We start from the raw sequence: 13,136 nt of genomic DNA, 5'->3' as shown, positions 1-13,136 counted from the left end.
AATTGCAAACATTGTACCAGCTGAGCCAAGTTCAATTTATAACTGCAGTTCGGCTTTTATATTGCTCATTAATCTAATGGTACCACACAGACTGGTGAAATGACATAATATGTGAATTGAAAGTTTTGTTACTGTATGTCCATCAAAATCATAAGATTAAGGCAAACTAAAAGAGTTCCTAATATGGATATAGACCATTTTAATAAAATGGGTGGGAAACAATCGTTTTTATATTGCATCTGCCAGTTAGCAACTCACATATTATGAGTTGCTCCATGGTTCTTATCACACATATCTCTTACAGCTAAATTGAGGGATATCAAAGGATACAAACATTAGTATTGGGTTTGCCAGTTAACAACTCACATATTATGAGCTTCTCCATGGTTCTTATCACACATAGCTCTCAAAGTTGAATTGAGGGATATCCAGTTGTTTTTAACCACCACAATACTGGACAATAATATAAACAGGGTTTGGTCAACATCGATGCATCTGTTAAAGGCACTTTTCGCATTTCGACCCAAAAAAACAAAACACTAAATGACCTTTCACCTGAACTCCCCAATAGCTCATTGCTGAAGTATCATTGCATCAAAACTCTTTTGAGTAAAGTATTAAATTGCAAAGCAAATGTTCAAAGCAGAGTGAAGCCCAGAAATTCCAGTCTACTCTCTAGACAATGAAAGTATATCATGTTCAAATGAAAGGATTAACAATCTACACAGACCTGCATCATTATCCTGGCCGTCATTGCACACAAGTTCCATGGTTACTTGGCAACCGTCACCCTGGAAACCATTTTGACATACACATTTCCAGAGTTGATTCATCAACTGACAGTCTCCATGACCACTACATCCTTGTGGACAACCATCTATAAAGGTAGGAGAAGCACACACAATCAGAATAAATATGTTCTAATCTATATCAATATTCCAAACATATCAATGACATGACTACATCCTTGTGGACAACCATCTATAAAGGTAGGAGAAGCACACACAATCAGAATAAATATGTTCTACTCTATATCAATATTCCAAACATATCAATGACATGACTACATCCTTGTGGACAACCATCTGTAAAGGTAGGAGAAGCACACACAATCAGAATAAATATGTTCTAATCTATATCAATATTCCAAACATATCAATGACATGACTACATCCTTGTGGACAACCATCTATAAAGGTAGGAGAAGCACACACAATCAGAATAAATATGTTCTAATCTATATCAATATTCCAAACATATCAATGACATGACTACATCCTTGTGGACAACCATCTATAAAGGTAGGAGAAGCACACACAATCAGAATAAATATGTTTTACTCTATATCAATATTCCAAACATATCAATGACATCACTAAGCATCAATTGGTACCAGCCGACATCAGTATGAGATCCAAGTATCCCTTCTTTACATATTGCGCATACAACAGGCATTACACACACACATTATGATTATGAATGTTTAAGTTTTCATCAACATATTTGATCATGTCTTTTTTGGATGCTATCTTGAAGCTACTACCCTAGTGATGTTGTCAGCCTAGCAGCCTAGACTTATACTTTCAAACTAACTTTGTTTTATTTTACAATTTACAAAAACATAATGCAATATATTTATTATCTTTACTCCTGTCCTAAAACATCTAAATTTTTTGCTTTCACTCCCCTTTGCCACCTCTTTACATCATCTCCGATGTCCGTCAAGCCATTCAAAACCCTTACGTAGTTGTCTTACCAAGTCGACAAAATTTTCCATTCCAGCCCTGATTGCAGACACACTTGCTGTCCATACATTCCCCATGAGGGGAACATGATGAAATGCAGGTTTGCTGATGACAATTTGCTCCTGTCCACCCCTCAGTGCATTCACAAACACCAAGAATGCATTCAGCATGGTCGAAACAGTCAGAGTGATTGGCGCATAAAGTTGTTGCAATGACAGCTTCTGTTGACAGATTCAAAACAGGGAAAAACCACATTTAAAAATTATTTCAATTGATGGTCAAAGCCAGTCTCTGAAGACTACTTGCAACAAGTTCTGTCAACTATAGGTGATCCTCAAATACAAGTGTTTTTGCCATTATTTGTGTTACAATGAAGTATTGACACTTAGCTTTTGTTGTCACAGTTAACATATACCTCCCAAAGCATTTAGTCAAGTTGGCAAGGAATTCACTTCAAGAACATATATAGATAAAGACTGATACTAGCAGTTTGGAATTAAAATCAACAGAAGATTGCATAGATGCAAACAAACCAGAAAGGAAAATATACTTAAATGTGAAATTACAGAAAGAGTACTGTCAGAAAACAAAGTTATTATAATATTAAACAACCTGTCCAACTTAGTGTTGCATATTCATGGAATGTGCATACTTTACTTGCAGATGCTATTTTACCTTGATTGCAATATTCTCCTGTGTAGCCTGATTCACAGAGACATTCTCCTTGTGCACACATGCCATGTCCACTGCAGTCTGGTATTAAGCACTCATTCCATGCAATGTTACACTCTGCACCCTTCCATCCAGCGTGACACAAGCACTGCCCATAGAGGTACTCACCGCGACCATTACATAGAACCGGACATATGCCTGTATAAATAGTGCAAAATGATTGGAAGATTGTAGCAGATATAATTTTTACTTCTAAAGTTGTCATTTTTAAATAATAACAAGAAACCCAAAGGCTTTGTAATTCCTTGCACTAAAATGTTTCACTATTCTCGACACAGCAACCAAGTTAAATTTTGCTAAGAATAAAGGTTTGTTTAATTTGTTTTCCACACCATGTGTTATGTTCATATTACAGAGTGTAACTATAAAAAAAAATGAATGCATATACAAAAATGGTGTGAAGGAAGTAAACTAAAAGTGAAGGAAGTAAACTAAAAGTGAAGGAAGTAAACTAAAAGTGAAGGAAGTAAACTAAAAGTGAAGGAAGTAAACTAACTCCCTGGAAATAAACACAAACAGAAGAAAGACAATGGACATAATTTAGTCCATTAAATAAGAAGCACCAATTACAAGAACCCATCCATCGATGACAACACCCATGTCCCAGTTTTCAGCCCTCCCACACCCCACCCCCCCCCCCCCCCCCCCGTAAATATACATATACATCACTTACAAATGTAGTACGATCATACAAACACCTAATGTGTAATCATAGACATCATTACAATAATAAAGAAGTCGATGACAACAGTAAGACTTCACTAGTACATGCTGATATAATGATTTGTAAAGATATTCCAAAAAGATTGTATACTTGGCTTACAAATCAATTGCTGGTAATAAGTTCTACACCTTCACAACCTGGTAACAAGATGAACTTTGTTAGAAACGTGAAAGGGTGATAGGGTTCTGCAAGTGACATCGCAAGCTATGAGAGTGAAATCAAATCACAATATGGTGACCTCTTCAAAGGTTTAGGTTCGCCAGGAAAAGTATCATATTGGAATCAAGGATGATGTTACTCCTCCCAAACAAGGAGCCAGGAAAGTCCCAATCGCAGTCAAAGCACAACTCAAGGAGATGAAAAGGCACAATAAAAGGTGTGACAGAGCATACAGATTGGATTTCAAATGGTAAGGCATAGGCATATGTACTGATCTACGAGACCTCAACAACACATTATCCAATTCCTACAATTGAATCTACCAGAGCTTGCGAATGGAAAATATTCAGTGTCATCGACGCATAGGCAGCTTTCTCAAACTCAACGACGACGAGAATAGTCATCACACTACCATTGCAATGCCATTTGGTAGATATCACTGGTTATGGCTGCCATATGGTATCAATACTGCAACTGAAGAATTTCACCAAAGACAGCATGAAATTATTGGAGGGATTGATAACGTCACAATTATCGAGGATGACTTCTTGATTTTGGATGCGGCAAAGACATTGAGGTATAAGCAACATGCTATACGTCAAAGCGTTCCTCAACAAAGCAACATGCTATACGTCAAAACGTTCCTCAACAAAGCAACATGCTATACGTCAAAGCGTTCCTCAACAAAGCAACATGCTATACGTCAAAGCGTTCCTCAACAAAGCAACATGCTATACGTCAAAGCGTTCCTCAACAAAGCAACATGCTATACGTCAAAGCGTTCCTCAACAAAGCAACATGCTATACGTCAAAGCGTTCCTCAACAAAGCAACATGCTATACGTCAAAGCGTTCCTCAACAAAGCAACATGCTATACGTCAAAGCGTTCCTCAACAAAGCAACATGCTATACGTCAAAGCGTTCCTCAACAAAGCAACATGCTATACGTCAAAGCGTTCCTCAACAAAGCAACTACTAATCTCAAACTGAATGAAAGCAAAAATGTGGCTCCGACTGACAGAAGTGAAGTAAGTACATCGGGCATTAAGCCTGACTGACAGAAGTGAAGTAAGTACATCGGGCATTAAGCCTGACTGACAGAAGTGAAGTAAGTACATCGGGCATTAAGCCTGACTGACAGAAGTGAAGTAAGTACATCGGGCATTAAGCCTGACTGACAGAAGTGAAGTAAGTACATCGGGCATTAAGCCTGACTGACAGAAGTGAAGTAAGTACATCGGGAGTTAAGCCTGACTGACAGAAGTGAAGTAAGTACATCGGGCATTAAGCCTGACTGACAGAAGTGATGTAAGTACATCGGGCATTAAGCCTGACTGACAGAAGTGAAGTAAGTACATCGGGCATTAAGCCTGACTGACAGAAGTGAAGTAAGTACATCGGGCATTAAGCCTGACTGACAGAAGTGAAGTAAGTACATCGGGCATTAAGCCTGACTGACAGAAGTGAAGTAAGTACATCGGGCATTAAGCCTGACCCTGAAAAAGTCACTGCCGTCACACAAATGACTAAACCAACAGAAAAGAAGGGTGTGCAATGACTTTTAGGGTGTGTATAACATATCTGGCAAAGTTCATGCCAAAGTTATCTGAAACAGTGGAACCGCTAAGATGACTTACAGATAAATATGCACATTTTGACTGGTTACCCAACCTCATAGAAGCAATTTAAACTATCAAACGAAAGACATCGAGCACACGAATATTGAAATACTACAATGTGAACGAGGACACTGTCATACAATGTGACGCATCAGAATCAGGTCTTAGTGCCACATTGCTATGTATGAGGGAAGCGCCGAATTATATTGACACCACAGAGAGAAATTACGCACAGATAGAGAAGGAAATAGAAGCCATTCTCTTTGCATGCAAGAGATTTGACAAGTAATTTACAGTCAATACTAATCACTAACCACTGGTCACTATCCACAACAAAGCAATTATCCAAGTGCCCAAACGATTGCAACGAATGCTTCTGAGACTGCAGAAATATGAAATTACAATTGAGTACCTACCAGGATCCAAGATGTACAGAGACAGAGCAGACTGGTTGAGTCACGCCTATTTGTCAACACCAGAGAAATTGAGCAAACCAATGCACTCAACTACACCAATGTAAGCAAGCATAAACAAATGCTAAAACCTAGTGCCACCAAAACAGCCAGCCAATACCTGACAATGATGATAAAGAAGGGCTGGCCAATCACCAGGGACGAAGTTTTCAAATTCTACAACTATGGCGAAGAAATGATGGTTCAAAACAGTGTGATCTTCAAAGGCCAGAGAATCTTTGTACCAACTGAAATGCGGCACACACTGATCAAGCGATCACACTCAGTGCATCAAGGCATAGACACAAGCATACGCAGAGCACGCAACTCGCTATTTTGGCACAGTATGTCTGCAGATATCAAAGCAAAAGTGGAAAACTGGCACATGTCAACAATTTGCAGACAAGCAACAGAGAGGGATGATGTTATTGATCACATCCTATCCCAACCAGACCTTGGGATATTGTCAGCCAAGATCTTATGACATATCAAGGTAAGGATAAAATGATCACAGTGGATCACTACCGTGATGTATGGCTGATGGACAAAATGCAAAACACCACAGCATATAAAATCGTCATGGCAACAAACATTTCCTGCTTCTGGTCATATGTGATATTTTCAATACTGACAATGGATCCCAATATGTCAGTGACCAATTTGCCATATCTGCCAAAGAACATGAGTTTGAGCACAACACAAGTTGGCCTTATTACCTAAAGGGAAATGGTAAAGCAGAGAGTGCAGTGAAAATTGCCAAGAAACTCTTAAAGAACACACTCAAAGAAGGCTCTGATTTCCAGTTAAAACTGGAGAAACACACCAGACACAAATGGTTACAGTCCTACACAGAAATGTTTACAACAAACACAAAACCTAATGCCCAATATTGACGCACAACTGAAGTTGTGTCAGAGAACATCCTGCATAAGAAGCGACAAACAATATAAACACTACAACGTGCACGCGGAGAACTGACTGCAACTCACAATTGGTCAGCCAGTACTCATACAAACACACAGCAAGTTGAGTCCATGGGTTGGAACAACGTGAAAAGCAAAATTAGGCCCTAGATCATATCTTGTAGAAAGCGAGATCAAAGACAATATCTCAGAAGCCGAGTAGCATTAAGAACAGTGATGTCATATGAACAAGCGAAGTGAATCAGTGAATTGGTCTTCAAGGCAAAGTGACGCACAACAGGAATTTCCACCAGAACAAGAAGCAACATTGAAATGCCAAAGAAATACAGAGACTATGTTATTTGACAGTACAAAATGTTACACTAATTAGTGACATACAGAAGCCACTTATGGTTAAGTTAAATTTCTTTAATTTTTCTGTTGATATTCACATATTCTAAATGTCATGAATGCTTTAGTCTTACATTTTTGAATTTTCTAGTTGTGACACTCCGAATATTCACATGCCACAAGTACATTTCTTAAAGCAACTGCAAACAGGATACAAACTCTATTAATGATGTTAAGTCTTTCTTTAATGGACATTTTCACTCATACTTGTAATAAGCAGGCAACTGGAACAACAAGTCGATACATATGTATATAACCTCATCTCTCACAATTCAAAGTTTCAACTTCCTCCGAAAAGAGGGAGATGTCATACATGCATATATTCTATATTGCTCAAGTACATCCCTGAGTGACGTAACAAGTTGATGACAGGAGATCATCACGTCATCTTTTAGTCCGTAAACACCCATATAAGACGACATAAACAGTCAATAGTGTCAAATGATTATGTCCAAACATATTGGCAGTGAAATCTCTGTTTCTTGAAATGAGTATAAGAACATCAGAGAGTTATTGTAGGGTAGTTGTGACTGTATTAATTGATACCATTGCACAATATAATTCTTGTAGGAAATCCATCTCTCAAAATCCAGAACGAAAAGTTTTCCAGTGTGGAATATAGTCTAAGTCCAAAACAATTCCACCAACAACCAATACAGCAATTGCTATGACGAATGAAAGGTAGATGCCTTTATTTAAGTTGCAAAAACCAAAATAATGTGACAACTTGGCAAAACTATTTCCCACGCTAATACCACCCAGTATACTACAAAGGTCACTTTTAACCTCTGCATATGACCACTTGAGTCACAGAGATAAATCTTTGACCTCTCCCTATTTACACTGAACATAAATGTACCTGGTCCAAACCTATCCAGGCTGTAAATTTGTAATAATAATAAAATTCATTAACATTGTTCTCAATTTCAGTCACAGTTTTGCAAAAGTATGAAAGGAAAAAAACATTTCACTGTTATTCCTCATCTTGTCATTAATTTTTTGTTGTTGATGTCAATGTCAGCAGGTGTCAGCATAAAATGTGACAAAAGTATGCTGCTATTGCCACCTGAGCAAACGTGATCAAATGCATTGTATGCTATGATAGGCAGTTACTGTACTGTAGCCTATACAAACTTACTGCACTGTGTGGATGCATACTTGAGGCATCAAACAAGCTCATAGTACTGAAAGAAATGTGACCAGTCCAAATACACAACTGACTACAACATTATAAATACAAAGGGGTGATAGATGAAAATCCATCCGAGCCATAGGCTACATGGATATGCCCTGTATAACCACACACAGTGTAACATTAGGATACAGACAGAGCAGTGGTACTTAAGTTCTATGTGTAAAGGAACCCTTTGTACCAAACAAAATTAGTGAACAGGACGTCCCCTGGAGCAAACATTAATTAGGACAGTTCCTATAACTGCAAAGTGCAATATTAAACATATTCATTCTCTGACCATGTGGTGTCCAAGATTACCACAGACCTCTTGGGCAGTTATATCTAAATATATATACAAACTGCAGTGCTCTTTCATCAACTGAACTTCCTTAGCCGAAGTTTATGAAAGTCTGAACACTTTAATTTGTTCACAAAGTTTGATGTTGGGAACTTAACATGAATAACTGGACATAATAACTGGACTTATTCATTGGCACTGATGTGTGCCTATGTGCTCACCATAGCATGTTCATAATGACTGGAATTATTCATTGCACTGATGTGTGCCTAAATTAAGCTTGCTTAAACTCAAGCTAGATCCAAAGAGAGAAGCAGGTTACAATCATTCTTCTTTTAAATAGAGGCTAAAGAGGCACACACTCACCTTCAGAGCAGTCAGTGCCACTGTATGCAGGTTCACATGTACATTGACCTTTGACACAGTAACCATGTCCACTGCAGTCATTTGGACATCTCCATTCAGCTGGAGGTGTAAAAATATGAATACTTAACTTTAATGTTATTCAAATAATGTCAAATAATGCAAATATAATCTGTGTCTTCCTCAAGGGAGTTGTCTCAGTGGTGTCGCCAAGGGTGGCCGGGGGGATGTACACCCTCCCCCAAAAAATTGTACCCCCTCCCCCCCCCCCCCCAGATCTGATTTGTAGAGTTCAAAAAAATACTCAAACAAAAACTTTCTTTTACAAGGCCAAAACGTATTAAGTTCTATGAGTGCCTTACCATTGATTTTGGTATATACAAGTCTCACCACTCTATGAGTGCCTTACCATTGCTTGTGGTTTACTATATGTACATATCTCTCCACTCTCTGAGTGCCTTAACATAGTTTGTGGTACTATACGTATATGTATCACCCACTCTATGAGTGCCTTGCCATTGTTTGTTGATACTATATGTATATCTAACCAGTGCCTTGCCATTGTTTGTGGTTTACTATATGTACATATCTCACCACTCTATGAGTGCCTTACCATTGTTTGTGGTTACTATATGTACATATCTCACCACTCTATGAGTGTCGTACCATTGTTTGTGGTTACTATATGTACATATCTCACCACTCTATGAGTGCCTTACCATTGTTTGTGGTTACTATATGTACATATCTCACCACTCTATGAGTGCCTTACCATTGTTTGTGGTTACTATATGTACATATCTCACCACTCTCTGAGTGCCTTACCATTGTTTGTGGTTACTATATGTACATATCTCACCACTCTATGAGTGTCGTACCATTGTTTGTGGTTACTATATGTACATATCTCACCACTCTATGAGTGCCTTACCATTGTTTGTGGTTACTATATGTACATATCTCACCACTCTATGAGTGCCTTACCATTGTTTGTGGTTACTATATGTACATATCTCACCACTCTATGAGTGCCTTACCATTGTTTGTGGTTACTATATGTACATATCTCACCACTCTATGAGTGCCTTACCATTGTTTGTGGTTACTATATGTACATATCTCACCACTCTCTGAGTGCCTTACCATTGTTTGTGGTTACTATATGTACATATCTCACCACTCTATGAGTGCCTTACCATTGTTTGTGGTTACTATATGTACATATCTCACCACTCTATGAGTGTCGTACCATTGTTTGTGGTTTACTATATGTACATATCTCACCACTCTATGAGTGCCTTACCATTGCTTGTGGTTACTTTTTGTACATATCTCACCACTCTATGAGTGCCTTACCATTGTCAGTGGATACTATATGTACATATCTCACCACTCTATGAGTGCCTTACCATTGTTTGTGGTTACTATATGTACATATCTCACCACTCTATGAGTGCCTTACCATTGTCAGTGGATACTATTTGTATATCTTCATCATTGCCACCATCATTGAAGATGCCCAAGAACCACTCTCCAGCCACAAATTCCTCAGTGAAGGTCCATACTCTATGTCCACCCGTACTTGATCGTAAATCTCTTCTTTCTACAAATCTTTGCTCTGGTGACTCCTCTTCAGAGTCTCGTTTGCTTCTGTGTCCATTCAGCGTGTAAGATTGTACAAAGTCAAAGCGACTATGAGATGGTAGCCTCCCTCGCTTGCCATAGAGTACCAAATTGGAATGTTTGTTAACAGTAAGGTTATATGTAACAATTTGTAAGTCACTACAATCAAAATGGAGATACCAAAATTTCCCAGGCGTTAGAGTCTTATTGGCTGTTGTCCCTGGGCCAATGAAAATGGGTGCAGAAGGACCAGAAATTCCATAGGTAGCCAGGTTTGGTGATCTGGTTGTAAGGTGAATACCTAAAATGTAACACAGAATAAAGAGACCCATGTTTCCTTTGTTTTGCACTAATTAGATGATACATTAGGTTCATTTTTGCCTTAGGAAAGGAATCAAAAAGATTTAAGAAAGAGAATTAATTATGCATAAATAAACAAGTTAAGTGTACTAAGAGATCAATCTAAGAAGAAATTAAAGGCATGCATGTTTAGGAGACTTCACCTTGTATTGGTGTAAGACACTGATGTTTTAACACCTGAGTCCCAAAATAGTACTCCCTGGGACCAGGATTTTGTCATTCATATATTTAACAGTTAAAGGGCAGTAACTATAGTAAGTATTACACAATTTAAAAGTCAAAATGACTGTTTAATTATTGCCTAGGATAGAAAAGGTCAAACACAACCACATTGAGACAGGCTTTTAATATGTTTCCTGTGACAAAAAGGGTGGTAATTATCAAACTAGAAAGCCAACAGACTCAGTGACTCATTTAACATAAACATATTTTACTATGAAATATGCACAAAAGATTTTGTACAAAACATTGTTGTTAACACTATTGTTGTTATCATGTTGACCTCAAATGACCTGTGACCTCCACTTCAAGCAATACCAATCTTGTTTGCACTAAGGTGGACCCACTCACCATCACCAAGGGCAGTAACAGGGGCACCTGGCTCTCCTATGTCTGACTCAGAGTTGGAAGATTTGGAAGGGTTGAAAGACTCCATGGAAACTGGTGCTCTGGTCATGACAAGAACTGTCCAAAAGGAAAAAGAAAGACTAAACTTGTTGAACAAGCATATAGTTTTACAGCTAGCGCGTTTACAAGCCAAGGCATCACACACACATGCATACCACACACACATCAATATTGCAGTTCAGGTAAGTTATACAGGAAGCCTTTGTCTTGTCAAACATTTTACATATTTGTGACAGGAATTGTACATATTTTGCAAATGAGTTAATAGTAATCTTTAAATACAGAAGAAACACTGTATATGTTGGAATCTATGCAAGTAAATATAAGCAAATAGTGTTCTCTTGCCCTTTAGGTCTTTCTTTGAAGTACATAGTCAATAGGGTGAAGACACACTATTGTAATTGAGAAATGGCCACCAAGATGGCAGTCTCACACCTAGGAATGACTCTCACTCAACTGGAGTTGCTGGTTGTACCACATGCCACCATTATGTGGCGTTTAAATTCTTGGACCAACACATCAACCAATTTAAGCCTCAGTTTATCAATTCTAAACCTAGTTCCCAGATGAAGATGAAATTGATAGTCGAAGCAACCACAAAGCACAACTCAAACAAGTAGGGGGAAAAAATCTTTTTCCACCACTTGATTATTTCAAATGACTTATTGAATCAGCCAAAACCCATGCCTTCATGTCATGCCCCACTTGTAAGGTTTTGTAGGTTTGTAAGTTTGGAACCACACCCTTCCTTTCTAGGAAGCAAGACTTTTGTGGACTGAAACTTTTTTGAACAGGTGGAAAACTTTGGAACAATTAATTTGTATCAAACTTGGACAGTTTATCATGTGTCATCACCTTGAGCTTGTTTCCTGATTGTTGAATGCATGCTAATTATTAGTATCATGACACTAGATACCACAAAGAATTTTGCACAAAGTTAATGTGTGTTCCACTACAAATATTGAAAAATTGTTTAGAATAGAACAGGATTATCATCATTAAATGTTTAATGTCAAATGGTACCAAAGGCATCATGTAGTTATCCTTAAGTTACTTTTATAAGTGTGTAACAAAACATCACTATTAATAATGTTACAGTTTATCCTCCTTGTTTACTTTGATGGTTTGTTCTTTGTTCACCTGTCAGGAATGCTATAACACCAAAGAGAAGCAGAGCAAACACAAGGAAGCCCACAGCTAGACATCTCCAGGATGGTCTGTCTTTAAGGTCATCTTTGGACTGGTGGATGTGTGGATACACCACCTGTGTATGGGTAGTGCCTCGGTCTTTGTCATTGCACATGAATACTGGTACTGCTGTAGGGGATGAAGGACACCCATCCTGCATTCTGGAAAAATCATTAATATCAAAGATTTTCACTACGCTTCACATCCATCATTTAATGTACACTCAACTTTTTTTTACATACCCTAGCTTCACATCCAATATTTAATGTACACTCAACTTTTTTTTACATACCCTATTTACTTCTTACATACACTATTTGTTACTTGTTAACACAAACTGCTACTTTCCTAAATATTCTTACAGTTACATTTGTACACTAATAGTTACATACACTAATTGTAACTGGCACACACTACATAGTTCAGTTTATAGGTGGTAGAGTGTATAGGCACATTCCAATAAAACAATTGTAAGCATCACATATTCACACCTTTCTTTACAAAAGTTTATAGAGACATGAAGACAAAGCTGCCTCTTCATACCTCGTAGGGCTCATTGATTAGGCCTACATGCAGTTCCAGAAACATTGACATTGTGAAAGAGACTTTCAACATAATACAAAATATCAAGAAAATATATGGAACCAGATGGTAACTTTGGCACAAAGCAACAGCAATGCAGACCGGGACACAGTACTGGATGGGAACACTAACTATTAATCTCTTACATCTACTCTTAACAAAGTATTAACAGCAATG

General features: G+C 37.9%; 1 protein-coding gene across 7 annotated transcripts in view; it reads right to left on the bottom strand.

Annotated features, from left to right (window-relative positions):
• Positions 1–13,136, bottom strand: part of LOC139980108 (teneurin-3-like) — a 150,392-nt gene that overhangs the window by 32,283 nt on the left and 104,973 nt on the right. For all 7 annotated transcript variants that reach the window (XM_071991488.1, XM_071991489.1, XM_071991487.1 and 4 more), the window contains 7 exons: positions 12,330–12,538; positions 11,133–11,246; positions 10,042–10,503; positions 8,583–8,681; positions 2,421–2,615; positions 1,757–1,966; positions 731–877 (listed from right to left, as the gene is read on the bottom strand). In XM_071991488.1, coding sequence (XP_071847589.1) covers positions 731–877; positions 1,757–1,966; positions 2,421–2,615; positions 8,583–8,681; positions 10,042–10,503; positions 11,133–11,246; positions 12,330–12,538 — 1,436 coding nt within the window. The remainder of the gene's footprint in view (positions 1–730; positions 878–1,756; positions 1,967–2,420; positions 2,616–8,582; positions 8,682–10,041; positions 10,504–11,132; positions 11,247–12,329; positions 12,539–13,136) is intronic.

This window comes from Apostichopus japonicus, chromosome 14, assembly GCF_037975245.1.
Source record: "Apostichopus japonicus isolate 1M-3 chromosome 14, ASM3797524v1, whole genome shotgun sequence".
NCBI lineage: Eukaryota > Metazoa > Echinodermata > Holothuroidea > Aspidochirotida > Stichopodidae > Apostichopus > Apostichopus japonicus.
Note: the sequence above shows the minus strand (reverse complement) of the source record. Positions and strands in the feature narration are given on the sequence as shown.